The 16,554-nt window shown below is 39.2% G+C and overlaps 1 protein-coding gene across 7 annotated transcripts in view; it reads right to left on the reverse strand.

The window, feature by feature from the left end:
* Positions 1–16,554, reverse strand: part of TPGS2 (tubulin polyglutamylase complex subunit 2) — a 66,978-nt gene that overhangs the window by 48,765 nt on the left and 1,659 nt on the right. For all 7 annotated transcript variants that reach the window (XR_012032482.1, XM_072829405.1, XM_072829404.1 and 4 more), the window contains exon 2: positions 2,710–2,789. Coding sequence is in view for 6 of the 7 variants with exons in the window: in XM_072829405.1 (XP_072685506.1) it covers positions 2,710–2,789 (80 nt within the window). In the remaining variant the exon portion in view is untranslated. The remainder of the gene's footprint in view (positions 1–2,709; positions 2,790–16,554) is intronic.

A 16,554-nucleotide genomic window follows, 5' to 3' on the forward strand; every position in this document is an offset into this window, starting at 1 on the left:
AATAAATTAATTAAAAATAAATAAATAAATAAATAAAAAAGACACACAGATCAATAAAACAGAATAGAAAACCCTGAAATAAACCCACATGTATATGGACAATCTTTGACAAAGCAGGAAATAATATCCAATATGAAAAAAACAATCTCTTCAACAAATGGTGCTGGGAAAGTGGAGAGAGAGGTGCAAAAGAAAAAAAAAAACTGGACAACTCTCTTATACCATACACAAAAATAAATTCAAAATGGATTAAGGACTAAAATGTGAGACATGAAACTATCAAAATCCTGGAAAAGAACACTGGGCGTAACTTCTCTGACATCAGCCAAAGCAAGTTTTTTTCTAGATAGGTCTCCTGAGGCAAGAGAAATAAAAGCAAAAATAAACTCTTGGGACTACATAAAAATAAAAAGCTTCTGCACAGCAAAGGAAACAATCAACAACACTAAAAGGCAACCTACAGAATGGGAGAAAGTATTTGCAAATGACATACCTGAAGGGTTAGTATCCCAAATATATAAAGAACTTAAAAAACTCAACATCCAAAAATCAAATAATACAATTATAAAATGGGCAGAAGACATGAAGAAACATTTTTCCAAGAAAAACATACAGATGTCCAACAGACATGTGAAAAGATGATCATCACTTATCTCATTTATCATCAGGGAAATGCAAATCAAAACTACAATGACATAAATCAGCATATAAATGATATAAATCATATAAATGAAATCATATAAAATCATATAAATCATATAAATATAAATCATATAAATCAGCATATAAATGATATAAATCAGCAACACAAGAAGCATAGGTGATGCGGTTTGGTGAGAATATGGAGAAAAAGGAACCCCTGGCACTGCTGGTAGAAACGCAAACTGGTACAGCCATTGTGGAAGATAGTATGGAGGTTCTTTGAAAAGTTAAATTTAGAGCTAGCCTAGTTCTAATCCAGCAATCGCACTATTGGGTATTTACCCAAAGAATACAAAAACAGTCATTCAAAGGAATACAAGCACCGCCATGTTCATATAACAGCATTATTTATATTAGCCAAGATATGGAAAGCACCCCAAGTGTCCATCTACAGATGAACGGATAAAGAAGATGTGGCACGCATATCTGTCTATATACATAAAACATGTAAATGGAATACTGCTCAGCCATAAAAAAGGACAAAATATTTCCATTTGCAAGGACATGGATGGACCTAGAGGGTATCATGCTAAGTGAAGTAAGTCAGAGAAAGACAAATACCATATGATTTCACTTATATGTGGAATTTAAGAAAACAAATGATCAAAAGGGGGGGGGGAAGAGAGACAAATCAAGAAACACTCTTAATTATAGAGAAAAAAGCCTGATGGCTACCAGAGGGGATGAGGGAGGATAGGTTAAATGATGGGGATTAAGGCATACCTGTGATGAGCACAGGGCACTGCATGGAAGTGTTTAATCACTGTGTTATTATACACCTGAAACTAATGTAACATTGTATATTAACTCACTGGAATTAAACTAAAAGCTTAGGGGTGCCTGGGTGGCTCAGTCAGTTAAGTGTCCAATTCTTTTTTTTTTTTTTTTTTAAAGATTTCATTTATTTATTCATGAGAGACACAGAGAGAGCGAGAGGCAAGAGACACAGGCAGAGGGAGAAGCAGGCTCCATGCAGGAAGCCCGACGTGGGACTCGATCCCGGGTCTCCAGTTTAGGCAGGCGCTAAACTGCTGAGCCACCCAGGGATCCCCCATAAGTGTCTAACTCTTGATCTCAGCTCAAATCATGAACTCAGGGTTGGGAGACTGAGCCCCACGTACTTAGGATTCTCTTTCCCTTGCCCCTCCCCCGCAAAAAAATGCTTAAAAAAAATAAAAAGCAAACTCCTGACCATCTAAGAAGCCTGTATGTGCTGATCCTTGCCAATCTCTCGTCCTTGCTCTCCTATGCACCAGCCACAGGGACCTACTTTATGCTCTTGGAAAATTTAATCCTTCCCATTTCAAAACCTTCATACAGGCTAAAAGCCCCTTCTTCCCAGATCCCTCTATCTGGTTAACAACTCCTTCTAACTTCTTTGGGAAAAACCTTTCTTAACCTCCAGACTAGGTCAGGTTTCCTGATCATGCTCCGTTTGCCTCTCACCAAAGAAAAAATCTGCTTGGTAATTACACTCATAATGATCTACACTATGTCTTAGACAGTAACATTCTGAGGTAAGGAACTGTTTTTTGATTAGCACCGAATCCCTGGGAATCAACACCAAGTACAATGCCTGGTTCCATTTTAGGAGCTTAAAACTTGTACTGAATAAATAAATACAAGTTCAGAGGAGGGTTGGGGAAACAGTAGCTATTAATCTAGTTAGTACTTCTCTGTAACACTTGGCACATCTTGCCCAGCATGCTTATTAATATTTAATATTTCCTTTCTTGCTGGATTTTTAGTTCTCTTTTGTACAACTCTGAATGTTCCACTGCCTTCAATGATAGTGGGGTTCAGAGAAGATGCTCCAGGCTGAGGAAATTGTATGGAATTGAAGGGAAGGTTAAGTGGCCTGAATAGAAAGAGAAGGGTGAACTCTACCTGGAGGGCAGCTGTGGCCAGAGGTAAGAATAGGTTTCTTGCCCTAATTTTTCCTTCTTAGGGGCATTGGAGTTGACCTCTCTTTGTGGGGATGGGAAGATTCAAAAGGGCAACACTTACTTGTTCCCATGAAGAAATCATATGACGTTCAGCAGGTGGTTTTTCTATGATAGTCACCTCTGTCACACCTGGGGAAGATTCTGGAAGAGAAAAAGAGAACCCGTAGAGTTGCAATGGGCCTGCTCTCACATATTTCAATACTAGAGGCTGTTGATGAGTATCTAGGGAATATCAATCAGATTCCTCTGAACAGTATTTATGATTCCTGTGATAAAAACAGGAAGAACTGGTCAGTCCTTCACAGACACTCAGTCCCACAACCTAGGACCACACATTCAACCTGGTAGAAAGGGCACTGTAACACCCCCTATACTCAGTCACTGCTCAGTACTTCAGTTGTTGAAAAAAAATCAGAGATTCAACATTCCTAGTGATTTCATACTGAACTTCTCACTTATGACATGGTCAAAAAAGAAGGAATAGCACCAGAAGCTAGAAAGAGACATGGCAGGTTCTTCTCTTCCAGGTTTCAGAATAAGCGTGACACTATCAACCCTTTGGTTTTGGGCTTTTGGCCTCTAAAACTGTGAGAACAAATCTGTTGTTCTGAGTTACATGGTTTGTGGTACATTTTATGGCAGCCCTAGCAAACTAATATAAATCCTATCTACTTTTCTGTGATACTATGCAGATTATTCCCATTGACACCGCTCTGTTTTAGGACATGGTCACTGCAAGTGTAGATGCAAATTAAAGCCACAAACTCTGTGCTTTGATCCATCCTTAGCATACCACCAGAGGACCCTCTCCATACCTAGGCTTGTTTCCTATCTGATCTATTCAGTTCTCCATGTGGTTTCTGGAGGATAAGACCCTTCTATATCTGTCTGGTCTTATCTTCTTCCCCTCAGGAAACTGAAACACCCTTTGTTCCAGGTGTTTCAGCTTCCTCATTGTCTTCACCTGTGTACCACATCCCTCCAGAACTAAATCTATACTCATCTTTGATTATGCTGTATTCCTTTCCCATTATAATATATACCCAAATGTGTCCACGTGTCTCATCTACCCAAATCCTACCTAGACTTCAAGGCTATGCTAAAGTTCTACCTCCTTCATGAAACCATTTCAGATGACTCTAGTTCACCATGATCTCTGCTCTTCCCGATATCTGAACCCATCACATGCAGAGTTGGGGCCACATATGTTTATACTTAATTATATTTCTTTTTTTTTTTTTTTAAGATTTTGTTTCTTTATTCATGAGAGACCAGAGAGAGAGAGAGAGGGGCAGAGACACAGGCAGAGGGAGAAGCAGGCTCCATGCAGGGGGCCTGACATGGGACTCGATCCCGGGTCTCCAGGATCACACCCTGGGCTGAAGGTGGCGCTAAACCGCTGAGCCACCCAGGCTGCCCCTCTATTTTGAACAATATTTTGGTTATTTACCATAAATAAATACTGTAAACAGGGAATGTATTGAAAATACTTTTTTAAATCTCTAAGAATAAAGCAAAGACTTCTAATCTAGTTTAATGTATAAAATGGTTCCTAGACCCAATCCCTCCAACATTTTTGTGGGGGAGGCTTCCCCATACCAATAAGCAATTCTCGGATATCATGGTGTCCTACAAGGGGACAGATTATGAGTTCAGTCTCTAAGACTGCTACCCTCCCCACTTCAGACATCAGATACAACTCTATGTTTTCACATGTGCTTCCTACCAACCTGCTACAGATTGGGGGTTCTCAAGATCCCCTCTCCTTGTACTTCAGATACTAGTCAAAAGCCCAGGCTATCACCTGTAGTTCTGACTGGCTATAAATCAGGAGGTTAAGACTACCTCCTCAGGCTCCATTAATTTGCAGGAGTGGCTCACAGAATTCAGAGAAACAGTTTACTTACTTGATTACTGGTTTATTATAAAAGAATATAACACAGGGATAGCCAGATGGAAGAGATGCTTAGAACAAAGTATGTGGGAAGGGACACAAAGCTTCCATGCCCACTCCAGGCAGGCCACTCTCCCCACATCTCCATTTGTTCACCAACCTGGAAGTTTTTGGGTTTTTATGGAACTTCATTACATAGGCACGACTGATTAAATCATTGACCACTGAGCACTGATTCAACCCTTCAGATCCTCTTCCTTTCCTAAAGGTCAGGGGACCGAACTGAAAGTACCAACCCTCTAATCACATAGTTGGATCCACTGGCAACCAGCCCTCATCCTTAAGTGCTTTCCAAAAGTCACCTCATTAACATAATGGAAGATCTTTACTACTTTCAACACTTGGGGAATTCCAAGGGTTTTGGGAGCTGTGAGCCAGGAACTGTGGACTAAGACAAAATACACAGTTGACCCTTGAACAGTATGGATTTGAACTGCATGGGTCCATTTGAACACCTGTTTTTTCCCCAATAAATACAGTACTGTAAATGTATTTTCTTTTTCGTATAATTTTATTAATATTTTTTCTCTGTTTCATTACGGTAATACAGAATACAATACATACAACATACAAAATAATGTGTTAATCAACTTTATGTCATTAGTAAGATTTCTGGTCAACAGACTATTAGTTACGTTTTGGGGGAATTAAAAGTCATATACAGATTTTCTACTGCACTGTTGGTGGGGGGCAGTTAGCAGCCCTAATCCTGCTTTGTTCAAGAGTCAGCTGACATCTGAGTGAGCAAATATATATTTCTTGTAAGTCAGAATATCACAATGTGGTTCACTGATTCTATAATCATGTTAGTGTCCTTTCTATGCGTCATAAAATTTCCTCCAAGTTGTCACAAAGTTCAGATCTTGAGATGTAGCAACAACCCAAGATAGAAGGCAAAGTATTCTGGATTCCACATATTCTAATCTTGGTTTATACATTCACTAGTTTTGTGACCTGAGATGTGACCTTTCTTAGCATTCAGAGACACAATAATTATATTTCCCTGATAAAGGAAGCAGAAGCAGCAAAGGTAAAGGTGCTTTGGAAAAGTAAAAAAGTATACTCAGTTTTTTTTTTCTGCCTTCTGTTCAATGTTCTAAGATATTGGGAACCATGGTACTATGGTGGAAAAACACCATGAAGGAATGCCTAGGTGGCTCAGTCAGTTAAGTGTGTGCCTTCTGCTCAGGTCATGATCCCGGGGATTCTGGGATCCAGCCCTGCATTGGGCTCCATGCTCAGTGGAGAGGCTGCTTCACCTTTTCTCTCTCTCCCTGCTTGTGCTCTTAGTCTCTCTCTCAAAACAACAAAATCTTAAAAAAAAAACACACACACACAAAAACAAAAACAAAACCCAAAACCAAACAAACATCATGAGCTTCAAGCTGTTAGACTTGGGCTAAGTCCTTGCTACTCCCTTGACTAGTTAGGATGGAAGATGCTGTCCATGTCTTCAGGGTTCCTTGTGGCATTGTTCCACCAAAGCTAAGACAGTGAATAGTAAATGTTATTCACATTTTATAGAAAGGACATTCAGGTTGAGGGGTTAGGTCACTCCAAGTAGCTAGGCTAACTCCAAACATGGGTCTACTTAAGAGTTTATGTCTGTCCTTCAGCAAAGCCCTCTAGCAACTATCCTATGCAAATATAGAGCGTAGGTTCAATCAGTCTTAGCTGCCTACTATACCCACTGTTGTAGGACAGAACAATACAGAATTCTTTGTCAGTGATCCACCCGGTTGCATAATGATGTCATCTGACTACATCTACAGGGCAGTCTAGTATCTAGCGTTGCTGGAGGACACACAATATAAGTACCGGACATTAAGCTTTTGATTGCCAACCCTTCCATTTCAAATACATCCATCTTAAATAAACAAATTGCCAGTGTGTGACACAGCTACTAGCTAAACAACGAGGAACCAGGTCACCGCATCTGTGAAGTTCTCCTTTTTAAAAGCCCTGAGTAACTTGGGGAACTGTTTGATGGCTTGACTGACCCCTGCTTTTCCCCCTCCTGCACCTGAATTCCCACGTTTAAGTTTTACATTCACCAAAAAAGAGTGGTTCTGTGAAACCCTAGCCACCCCATCCTTGGATACTATTAAAGCAGAGACCCAGGTCTGTTCCTCTTCTCCCTCACGTGGCTGTGGGGCCCTCAGGCATGGCATGCACCCTCTTGGACTTTTGAGTAATATATCCTTTTTTTAAAGTTCCCTGATGGTTGTTACTGAGGTGCATCTTGCAATCACTGTAAGAACCACAAGGGCCAGCCCAGCCCAGCTACAACATTGGCTCCAGTCAGGAATATGTCTGTGGGGGCCTCATCACCAACTACATATGCTCAGGTGAGTGCATCAGGCTTTCCTAGCCAATAGCATCACTGTCAATAGGCTGAGATGGAAAAGTGCACAACAGTTCCGTGCATAATAGGCCCATGTGTAGGGGCTACAGGCTCACACAAAACTGTTGTGATGCTACTACAGATAAAGCTGCACAATGGAATAAACGACATTGAGTTTAAAATGGAATCAGGAGGTCAGAAGGGGGAGCCCAAGTGCTGTAGCACTCTATCAATTGCATACCTCAACAGGAAGAGAGTTACCTTGCATTCCCAACAGGTACAAGCCAGCTTTACCACTTCAGCAGAAGGAAGAAAGAATTTCTCCTTGCCCAGCAACAACTCAGACAAATGAGAAACCACCATCACCCTGCACTCTCACTTTCCTCCAATGGACCTCCTTCAAAGCAACCCCTCCCAACTCCCTCCTTTTTCTCTATAAAGTAACGTGTCTTATCTTTGATTTCTGGACTCACCTATTGTTTGCCAGAGGTTGTGTGTCCAGAATTGCAATTCTCTGTTATCCCCTCCCCCCAAAAAACAACTAAAAAAACAAACACACAAACAAACAAAAAACACAAAAAACCACCAACTATTGTGCTGATAAAATAACTGGCTATTTTACTTTTAGGGCTAACAAGGACATATGACACTTTGAACACATTCAAGACAGGTCAACTGGTCAACGTGCTGACTTTAAAAACCTTCCTATAATAAACTGTTTAGGAAGTACTAACTGTAGGGACTTTGTTACCCAATATAAACAGCAGTGGTGGGAGGGGGTACTGGGGATGAAGAAGGGGAGATAGAAAATAAGTCTCATTTGTATAATGCTCTATTTCAGGGAATTGGTATAAATTATCTTTTAATCTTTCAATGATCTTATGAAGCAGGTATCATTACTCATTTTTTTTAAAGATAAGAAACCGGTTGAGAGACATTAAATAATTTCATAGAACTGAATCTCTAAGCACAACTGCAACACCAAGCCTAATTAGCTTTTTCTACTATATTCTCTTAGTAGTTAATTCTGACAGGGGGATGGGAAGTAGCTTTCCTCACACCAAGCAATTCTTAGACATCAATTCAACCCAATTCTGGCACCATCTATCCAGAGACAGCATCCACAAGCTAAATGCTCAGTCCCACAAAACTGCCCTCCACTTAAGATGCTAATTCCAACGCCAAGTTGTTAATTGTGCTTCTGACTGGCTATAAATAAGAGATTCCTCCTTACTGAAACCCTCCTTTGGTTCAATTACTTTGCTAAGGTGACTCACAGAACTTAAGACACCTACTTTCTTAACAGATTACAAAGGATATTATAAATCAATAGTCAGATAAAAAGATGTATTGGGCAAGGTCCCAAACAAAGCAGCTTCTGTCCTCCGGGGTTTGGGGCCCAGCACAGTGACACATGGAAGTGTTCTTTCTGGTTCATCAACCTAGAAGCTCCCCAGACTTGCTTCTTTTGCATTTTCATGGAGGCTTCACTATAGAGGCACAATTGATTAAGTTATCAACCACTGGCAATTCATTCAACCTCTAGCTCCTCTCCCTTCCTAAGAAATCAGGAAGTAGGACTAAAAGTTCCAACTCTCTAATCACAGTGATTGTTCAGGCAACCAATCCGCAACCTGGTTACCTAGGGGGTTTCCAAAGGTATGTCAATAGAACAAAAGACACTTTTTATGACTTATCACTTAGGAACTCCCAAAGATTTTGGAAGGTCTGTGCCAGAACCAGAAAGGAAGACCAAATATGTATTTCTTATTATAAATCACAATATCACAGATAACCAAAAGCATTGTGAAGATGTTTGGAAAGCAAGAGCAGGAACAAGCTGTCCTTGGTCTATTAAGATGTCACAGGAGAAATAATAACTGACTAGGCCTAGCCATCCCCACTTTCCTGCCTCTGGGACCAACGACAAGTATTTGTGACCAGCCTGGCTGGAATAATCTGTATGGCAGAGTAGGAAATGAAATATTAAATGAACCTATGAAACTCAGGTCTTTAGTCTCAGCGAGCTGCACTCTACATAATTGTATGACATGCCACAGATGAAAACTCTGTGGTAGCTTACTCCAAAGTTGAGTGTTATCAATTCCTTTCTTCCCTGCCTTCCCAAAAACAGTTCTCCATTGAGAGGAGGAGTCTATTTCTCCACCTTCTTGAATTTGAGGTTGGCCTGTGATGGCTTTGAGTAATAAAATATGGCAAGGAGATGCTGTGCCAGTTTTGTACTTAGGAAAACTGAGTTTCCTCTTCCTCTGTGCCCTGAGCCATCATACACTGAATCCAAGCTACTTTTCTGAAGAAAATGTTGAGAAGCACTGAGAAGCCAGACATGAATGAAACCCATCTTGGATTTACAGCCTAGCTGAGGTATCAGATAATTCCAGTCCCAGCTGTATTTAATTGCAACCACTTGAGAAACCCAAAATGAGAACCCTCTCAGCTAGGCCCAGTCAACTGACAGAACTGGGAGATACAGTAAATTTCTATTTAAATCCACTATGTTTTGGGGTGGTTTGCCACCCAGCAATAGATAACTGGGACATACACCCCAGTAGAAAACAAATCTCTGATGTATTTAATGAGAACCTTCTATGTCCTCAGCTTGGGAGAATTGTGGAGGCCGAGAAAATTAAGGCCATTCCACTTTAAGTTCAGCGTTAGCACAAGGACAGCCATCCCAGGCCCCTGTGAATAAGAGCGGAAATTTACCTTGCTTCAGTTACAGGAAAAAACCGCTTACAACTCAATGCCCTTTAAAGCCCCATATCAGAATGTAAACAGAACTTGAGAAATTCCTCCACCCCTTCTGGAGGTTCCCTAGACCAGCCCATAAAACTAAGCTGAAACCCACCTCGGGGTCCAAGTTCCCGCTCCGCTGTGTCGGGTATACTTGGACCCAAGCTCGAGCTTGTAAATAAACCCTCGTGTGTTTGCATCGGTGTCGGCTCCTTGGTGGTTTCTCGGATTCGCAATCTTGGGCACAACAAAAATCATTGCCAGAGATAAGGAATTTAAGTAGGAGACATAACCTCAAGAAATATTGCACAAACACTACAAACATGAAAAAAAAGTGAAAATTTCAAGATAATATATATGTGAAACTGAGTAATACAGATCCTAAGGGCCTCAGGAGTTAAAGGTAGAGGGAGGTAGATAAAGACTGAAAAAGTGACAGAAAATGATCAGATTCAGTTGATCTGGGACTTTAAAGGATAATGGGCCATTCCTGCAGACTGGCTCACTGAAAACCTACTCCTGCTCCCTTCTACTGTGCATTCCTGTATTTTAGAGACTGGACAGATAAAGACTACATTTCCCAGACTCCACTTCAGTGAGGCTCCCTCAGACTAATATTCCTGCATGGAAACTCACTCTCATACAGCTTGGAAGGAGCAGGAGAAAGGGTAAGTGGGGAAGATTAGATCTTCTTACAAGCATAGCTGCAAAGGTGTTTGGATCTCATGGTGTTGAGAGCTGTGACAGAAGCAATGGCATTTCATAAGCCTGCAGCTTCCTTAGCATACCAGCCATAGGTACTTCCCACTCAGCATCTTCTTTCTGCAGTGTGGTCCTCAGCCTGCAGGCTGCTCCTTTTAGTGCTGCCAGTGATTTTGTGGTCTGTTTCTTCATTGGTCCATTGCTGCTTTAAGATTTAGAAAAGTCTAGCCTTAAATTAGCTAGTGTACTCTATGGTCTGCAACCAAGAACTTTGACACATACAGTGTGCATTTGTGGGTTCAGAAGTGACTTTTCAGAACAGGCAATTGTGCACAGGTCAGAGAAAGAGGTCATTTACATGACCTAAAAATACTGGCCATAGAGCTAAAGTACGAGATTCTGGAATCTAAGATGTGACATTAATGGTCTTTAAGAGCCAGAGGGGGAAAAATGGAGATATCTCTGTGATTAGGTAAGAACATTCAGAGAATAATTGAAGAAAACTAATCACATAAATCAAAGAATTAGATAAGGACATACTAGAAACCATAGTTTGAAGGCAGGATAGTGGGGGGCTAGGAAGTGGGATGGGATAAACTGCATAGGAAAGAGTTGACATAGCCAACCGGAGGTAAACATTTTTAGAAGCACCAGCTTGTAGGGTTCAACTTTGGTTGAACCTGGAAATTTGGCCTTTGGATGTGTTCTGTATTGACAAAGTGATTTTGCCCATCACTTTGTAGCCCATGCAACTACAAAGATACATCTGCTATCCTTCTAGGAGTCTAAAATTTCATTAGCTGTGCCTGATGGTTTTACCTATTTGACCAGCCCCCACTTAAGCCCCTGGAATTTGAGTCTTAAGCAGACTTCTCTGAGCATAAACACTGCATGTATTATTGCTGCATTTCATTGCTTAGGGAAGCAGTGTATTGTATGGGACCACTGACATGAGGGAAAATTTCAGAAGCCTATGCATGGATTCCTCTAGACTCCATCTGATACATCTTTATACCTTGCAAATTAATGTAATACAGTATAGCTGGGAGTCCTGTTTCTGAGTCCTTCTAGAGAATCACTGAATGTGCACACGGTTGTGGGACACCAGAAATATGTCTCCCTCTCTTCATTTTTAACATCTATGAACTAGTTTGCTTTAGGCATATTTTTGGCCTAAACAGTTGGTTTTTCAGAGCTAGGTTTAAAATCTTTTTCTATTACTAGGTGACTTAAAGCCCATTCATATTTATTGTTATGGTCTTAACTTTGCATTATGTTATACTTACTATCTTTCCCTCTTTTTTAGATGTATATCATTTGATTTTTAAAATACTTGGGGGAATGTATTAAGTTTTCTATGGCTACATGATAAATTACAATTAATTAGCAGATTCAAACAACCACCATTTTAGGTCATAGTTCTGTAGCTCAGAAATATGGCACAGCCCGAGTCGGATTTTTTCTGGGGCTAAAATTGATTTACATTCCTATCTTTACACGTGGTATGCTGACTGCTTAGGTATCAGCTTTTGTGTTTTCATGTAGAGCTCCAGGCATTTTCCAAGTTCATTCCTGCATAATTCAATTCCTTGTTGTTGTAGGACTGAAGTCTCCTTCCTTTAGCTTGCCGTTAGCTGGGGTCACTTTCAGTTTCCAGGGGCATTTGCATTCCTTGTCATGTGTTCCTATCCATTTTCAAGCCCGGAATTCATAAGAAATCCTTTTCATGCTTCAAACCTTTTTGACTTCCCCTTTCGTTAATAGCTTGTTTTAAAGGGCTTATGTGATTATATCAGGCTCATTTGGATAATTGCCTGTGTGTAATCTCAGGTGTGATATATCATCAATTTCATAGTCCTGAGCAATAAGGCAGGGTATCTTTGAGGGATGTTTCTAGATTTCCTCCCCCAGCTTTTTTTTTTTTAAGATTTTTATTTTAAGTAATCTCTACACCCAATGTGGGACTTGAACTCACAACACTTAGATTAGGAGTCAGATGCTTCACCAACTGAGCCAGCCAGGCGCCCCTAGCTTTTCTTTTATTAAAACACCAACGGCAAACCAACACCACCTTTTTTGAGATGTAATTCCCATACCTAAAGCCCACCCTCTTAAAGTGTGTAATTCAGTGGTTTTCAATATATTCAGAGTTGTGCATCCGTACCCCCCAAAAAGTAACTTTGTGTCTTTTAGCAGCCACTCCCCATTCCTCACTCCCACCCTTCTGAGGCAACCACTAATCTACTTTGAGTCTATAGATTTGCCTCTTCTAGACATTTCACATAAATGGAATTACACATATGCCTTTCTAATTGGCTTCTATCACTTAGTTTTCAAAATTCATCCCTATTGCAGCATGTATCAATACTTCATTTTTATGGGTAAATAAATTTCTATTGTATAGATATACCACATCTTATATATCTATTCTTCAGTTGATTGACATTTAAATTGTTTCCTCTTTTGACTATTATAAATAATGTAGCTAAGCATATTATTGTGCAAGTTCTGAGTGTAAATAAGATTTCATTTTCTTGAGTTCACATCTAGAAGTGGAATTGCTAGGACATATGGTAACAGTATTTTTAACTTTTTGAAGAAGTGCCAAACTTTTCCAAAGCAGTAGTGCCATTTTACATTTCCACCAGCAGTGCATGTGGATTCCAATTTTTCCATAACCTTGTAAACACTTATGTCAGTCTTTTTGATTATGGCCACCCAAATGGATGTTAAGTAGTATGTGACTGTGGTTTTGATTTCAATTTCCCCAAAGAATAATAATGATGATCATCTTTTTATGTGCTTATTGCTCATTTGTATATCTCCTCTGGACAAATTTCCACTGAAATCCTTTAAAGTTGGATTATTTGACTTTCATTGTTGAGTTGTAAGAGTTCTTAATAGTTTCCATCTATAAGTCCCTTCTCATATATGGGATTTGCAAACAGTCTCTCCTATAGGTTTTCTTTTAACTGTCTTAATGATACACTAAAAAGCACAGTGTTTCATATTGAATCTATGTTTATGTAATTTAATTCTCCTTTTCCTTTTTATTTTTAAGCGTTTTATTTATTGATGAGAGACACAGAGACATAGGCAGAGGGAGAAAGAAGCAGGCTCCCTATGGGGAGCCTGATGGGAGACTTGATCCCAGGACCCCGGGATCATGACCTGAACTGAAGACAGACACGTAGCCACTGAGCTACTCAGGGACCCTATGTAATTTAATTCTGTCTGGAGTTTAGTTTTAGTTTTCTTCTGCTTCATAATTGTTTTTCAGGAAAAACAGTTGAAACAGAATAGAAAACCCAGAAACAAACCCACAACTATATGGTCAATTAATACAATGGGAAAAAAAGTCTCTTCAACAAATGATGTTGGGAAAACTGGACAGCCACATGCCAAAGACGAAACTGGACCACTTTCTTTCACCATACACAAGAACAAACTCAAAATGGATTAAAGACCTAAGTGTGAGACCTGAAGCTATAAAAATCCTTGAGGAGAGCACAGGCAGTAACCTCTCTGACATAGGTCCTAGCAACAATTTTATAGATATGTCTCCTGAGGCAAGGGAAATAAAAGCAAAAGTAAACTATTGGGACGACATCAAAATAAAATTTTTTGCACAGCAAGAGAATCAACAAAACTAAAAGGCAACCTAAAAAATCGGAGAAAATATTTGCAAATGATGTATCTGATAAGGGGTTAGTATCCCGAATATAGAAAGACCTTACCAAACTCAACACCCAAAAAACCCAAATAATCAAATTATAAAATGAGCAGAAGACATAAAGAGACATTTCTCCAACAAAGACATAGGGATGGCTAACAGACACATGAAAAGAAGCTAATCATCACTTATCATCAGGGAAATGCAAATCAAAATTACAATGAGGTGTCATGTCACCTCACACCTGCCCCAACGGCTAAAATAAAAAAACACAAGAAACGGCAAGTGGGCAGTGTTGGTGAGGATACGAAGAAAAGGAACCTTCCTGCACTGTTGGTGGGAATGAAAACTGGTGTAGACACTGTAGAAAACAGCGTGGAGGCTCCTCAACAAGTTAAAAAATAGAACTACTCCACAATCAAGGAATCACACTATTGGATATTTACCCAAAGAATACAAAAACAGTAATTCAAAGGGATATAGGCACTCCTGTGTTTACTGCAGCAGTATTTACTACATAGCCAAACTATGGAAGCATCCCAAGTGTACATCAATTGATGAATGCATAAAGATGTGGTATACATATACAATGGATTATTATGTAATCATTAAAAATGAAATCCTGTCATTTTCAACAACATGGATAGAGCTAGAGAGTATCATGCTAAGTGAAGTCAGTCAGAGAAAAATAAATACCATATGATCTCATTCATATGTGTAATTTAAGAAACAAAACAAATGAGTGAAGAGAAAAAAAAAAAAAAAAGGACAAGCCAAGAAATAAACTCAACTATAGAGAACTGATGGTTACCAGAAGGGAGGTGGGTCAGGGAATGGAGGAAATAGGGAATGTGAATTAAATACTCTTATCATGATGAAAAAACAAAATGATTTTAAAAAATCACAGAAAAAAAGAAGTCTAGGATGGAGAGGACAGATACACAGTTGAACCTTGAACAAGTTTAGGGATTATGAATCCCCATGAAGATGAAAATCCATGTATAACTTTGGACTCTCCAAAAACATTACTAATAGCCTACTATGAGAAACCTTAATGATAACGTAAACAGTTGATTAACACGTATTTTGTATATTATATACTGCATTCTTATAACAAACTAGAAAAGATAATGTTAAGAAAATCAGAAGGGTAAATATATTTATACTCTTGTACTGTACAAAATCTATGGATAAATGAACCCACACAGTTCAAACCTGTGTTCAAAGGTCAGCTGAAATTGATCTTGTTGTATCTCAGGTAGATCAGAATATATTTAATCATCCGTTACCAAAATTAACATTTCCTTACTCATTTCCATTGAGTAGGAAACACTCCATCATCATAAAAAATTTTTCATTTGTTTAGCATTTCATATCCTGATTTTAGTCTTAGTTCTCTCTAGGTTCTGGTACTTGACACCCTTTCCAGTCAGTTGAAGCAAAGTACAGATATTTTAGCAAGTTTTTCAGGTATGGGAGAGAGATGCGAGCTTTCCTTTTTCTTTGAGCTTTTATTATCAATTGCCAAGACTCTTCTTTTTTGCACATTTTCTCCTCTGGAATATATACATTTGGAATACTGTCCCTTTCAATTGCATGGCTGACCCTTTAAATAGCACCTACTTTAAAGTCCCTTTCCTGCCCCTCTGCTCAGATTTACCCAGTTGTTATTACTGTTATACTTTCAGATTGGTGGTTTTAAACTTTCTGTTGCTTCAACTAGTCTCTTCGCTGGCATCATTTCTGGGTCTGCTTTTGCTTGCCATAGAGCCTTCTAGCAGTGAAGGAGTGGGGCTGGGACAGTGCTGGGGTTTGCTTTTTTCTCTTTTTACTCATAGTTATTTTGCACTTCTGGCATTCTCTGTCTTTAAGCACTGTTGGGCTTGGTTTTGGATAGAATTGTCATAGTTATGGAGTTATTTCACACATCATTTAGAGAAATGAGATTTTGGTGTGGTAGTTTGCCTACTACACATCCACCACTGACTTCAGCCACCTTGTTTTAAAAAATTCTCTTAATATATTTTCAAGACAAAAACCAAATGTGAAAAAAATAAAAATATAATGGATTTTTGACTTATGAATATTAGCTTGAAATTATGAAGTTTTGATTAAATCGATATAAAGTATTAGAAGGTTCACGAGGAAACCAGCTTCGCTATAAATTTAATTACCGGAGTTGTTTAATGCCAGACATCTGGAATGCTCAATAACATAAAAATACTAAATGTATAAATGAAATTTAAAAATGTTTAGTTATTTAATTATTTAGGTCTTTGAACTGACAGCTTAAGGGGAATTTGGCCAGTCTTGAGTAGATTAAACATTAATTAAAAGGCAGTATCTTTTTTAATGGGGGGGACAGGATGTGGTTGGTCTTGATGATTAGATCTTTTCTTGCCCAACTCTATAACTTCATTTCTAAACCTTATTATTTCTCTCAAACGTATGATGGTGTTTTGTCCTCATTTACTGCAGC

The sequence above is a fragment of the Canis lupus genome, chromosome 6 (genome assembly GCF_048164855.1).
Source record: "Canis lupus baileyi chromosome 6, mCanLup2.hap1, whole genome shotgun sequence".
In the NCBI taxonomy this organism is placed as follows: Eukaryota; Metazoa; Chordata; class Mammalia; order Carnivora; family Canidae; genus Canis; species Canis lupus.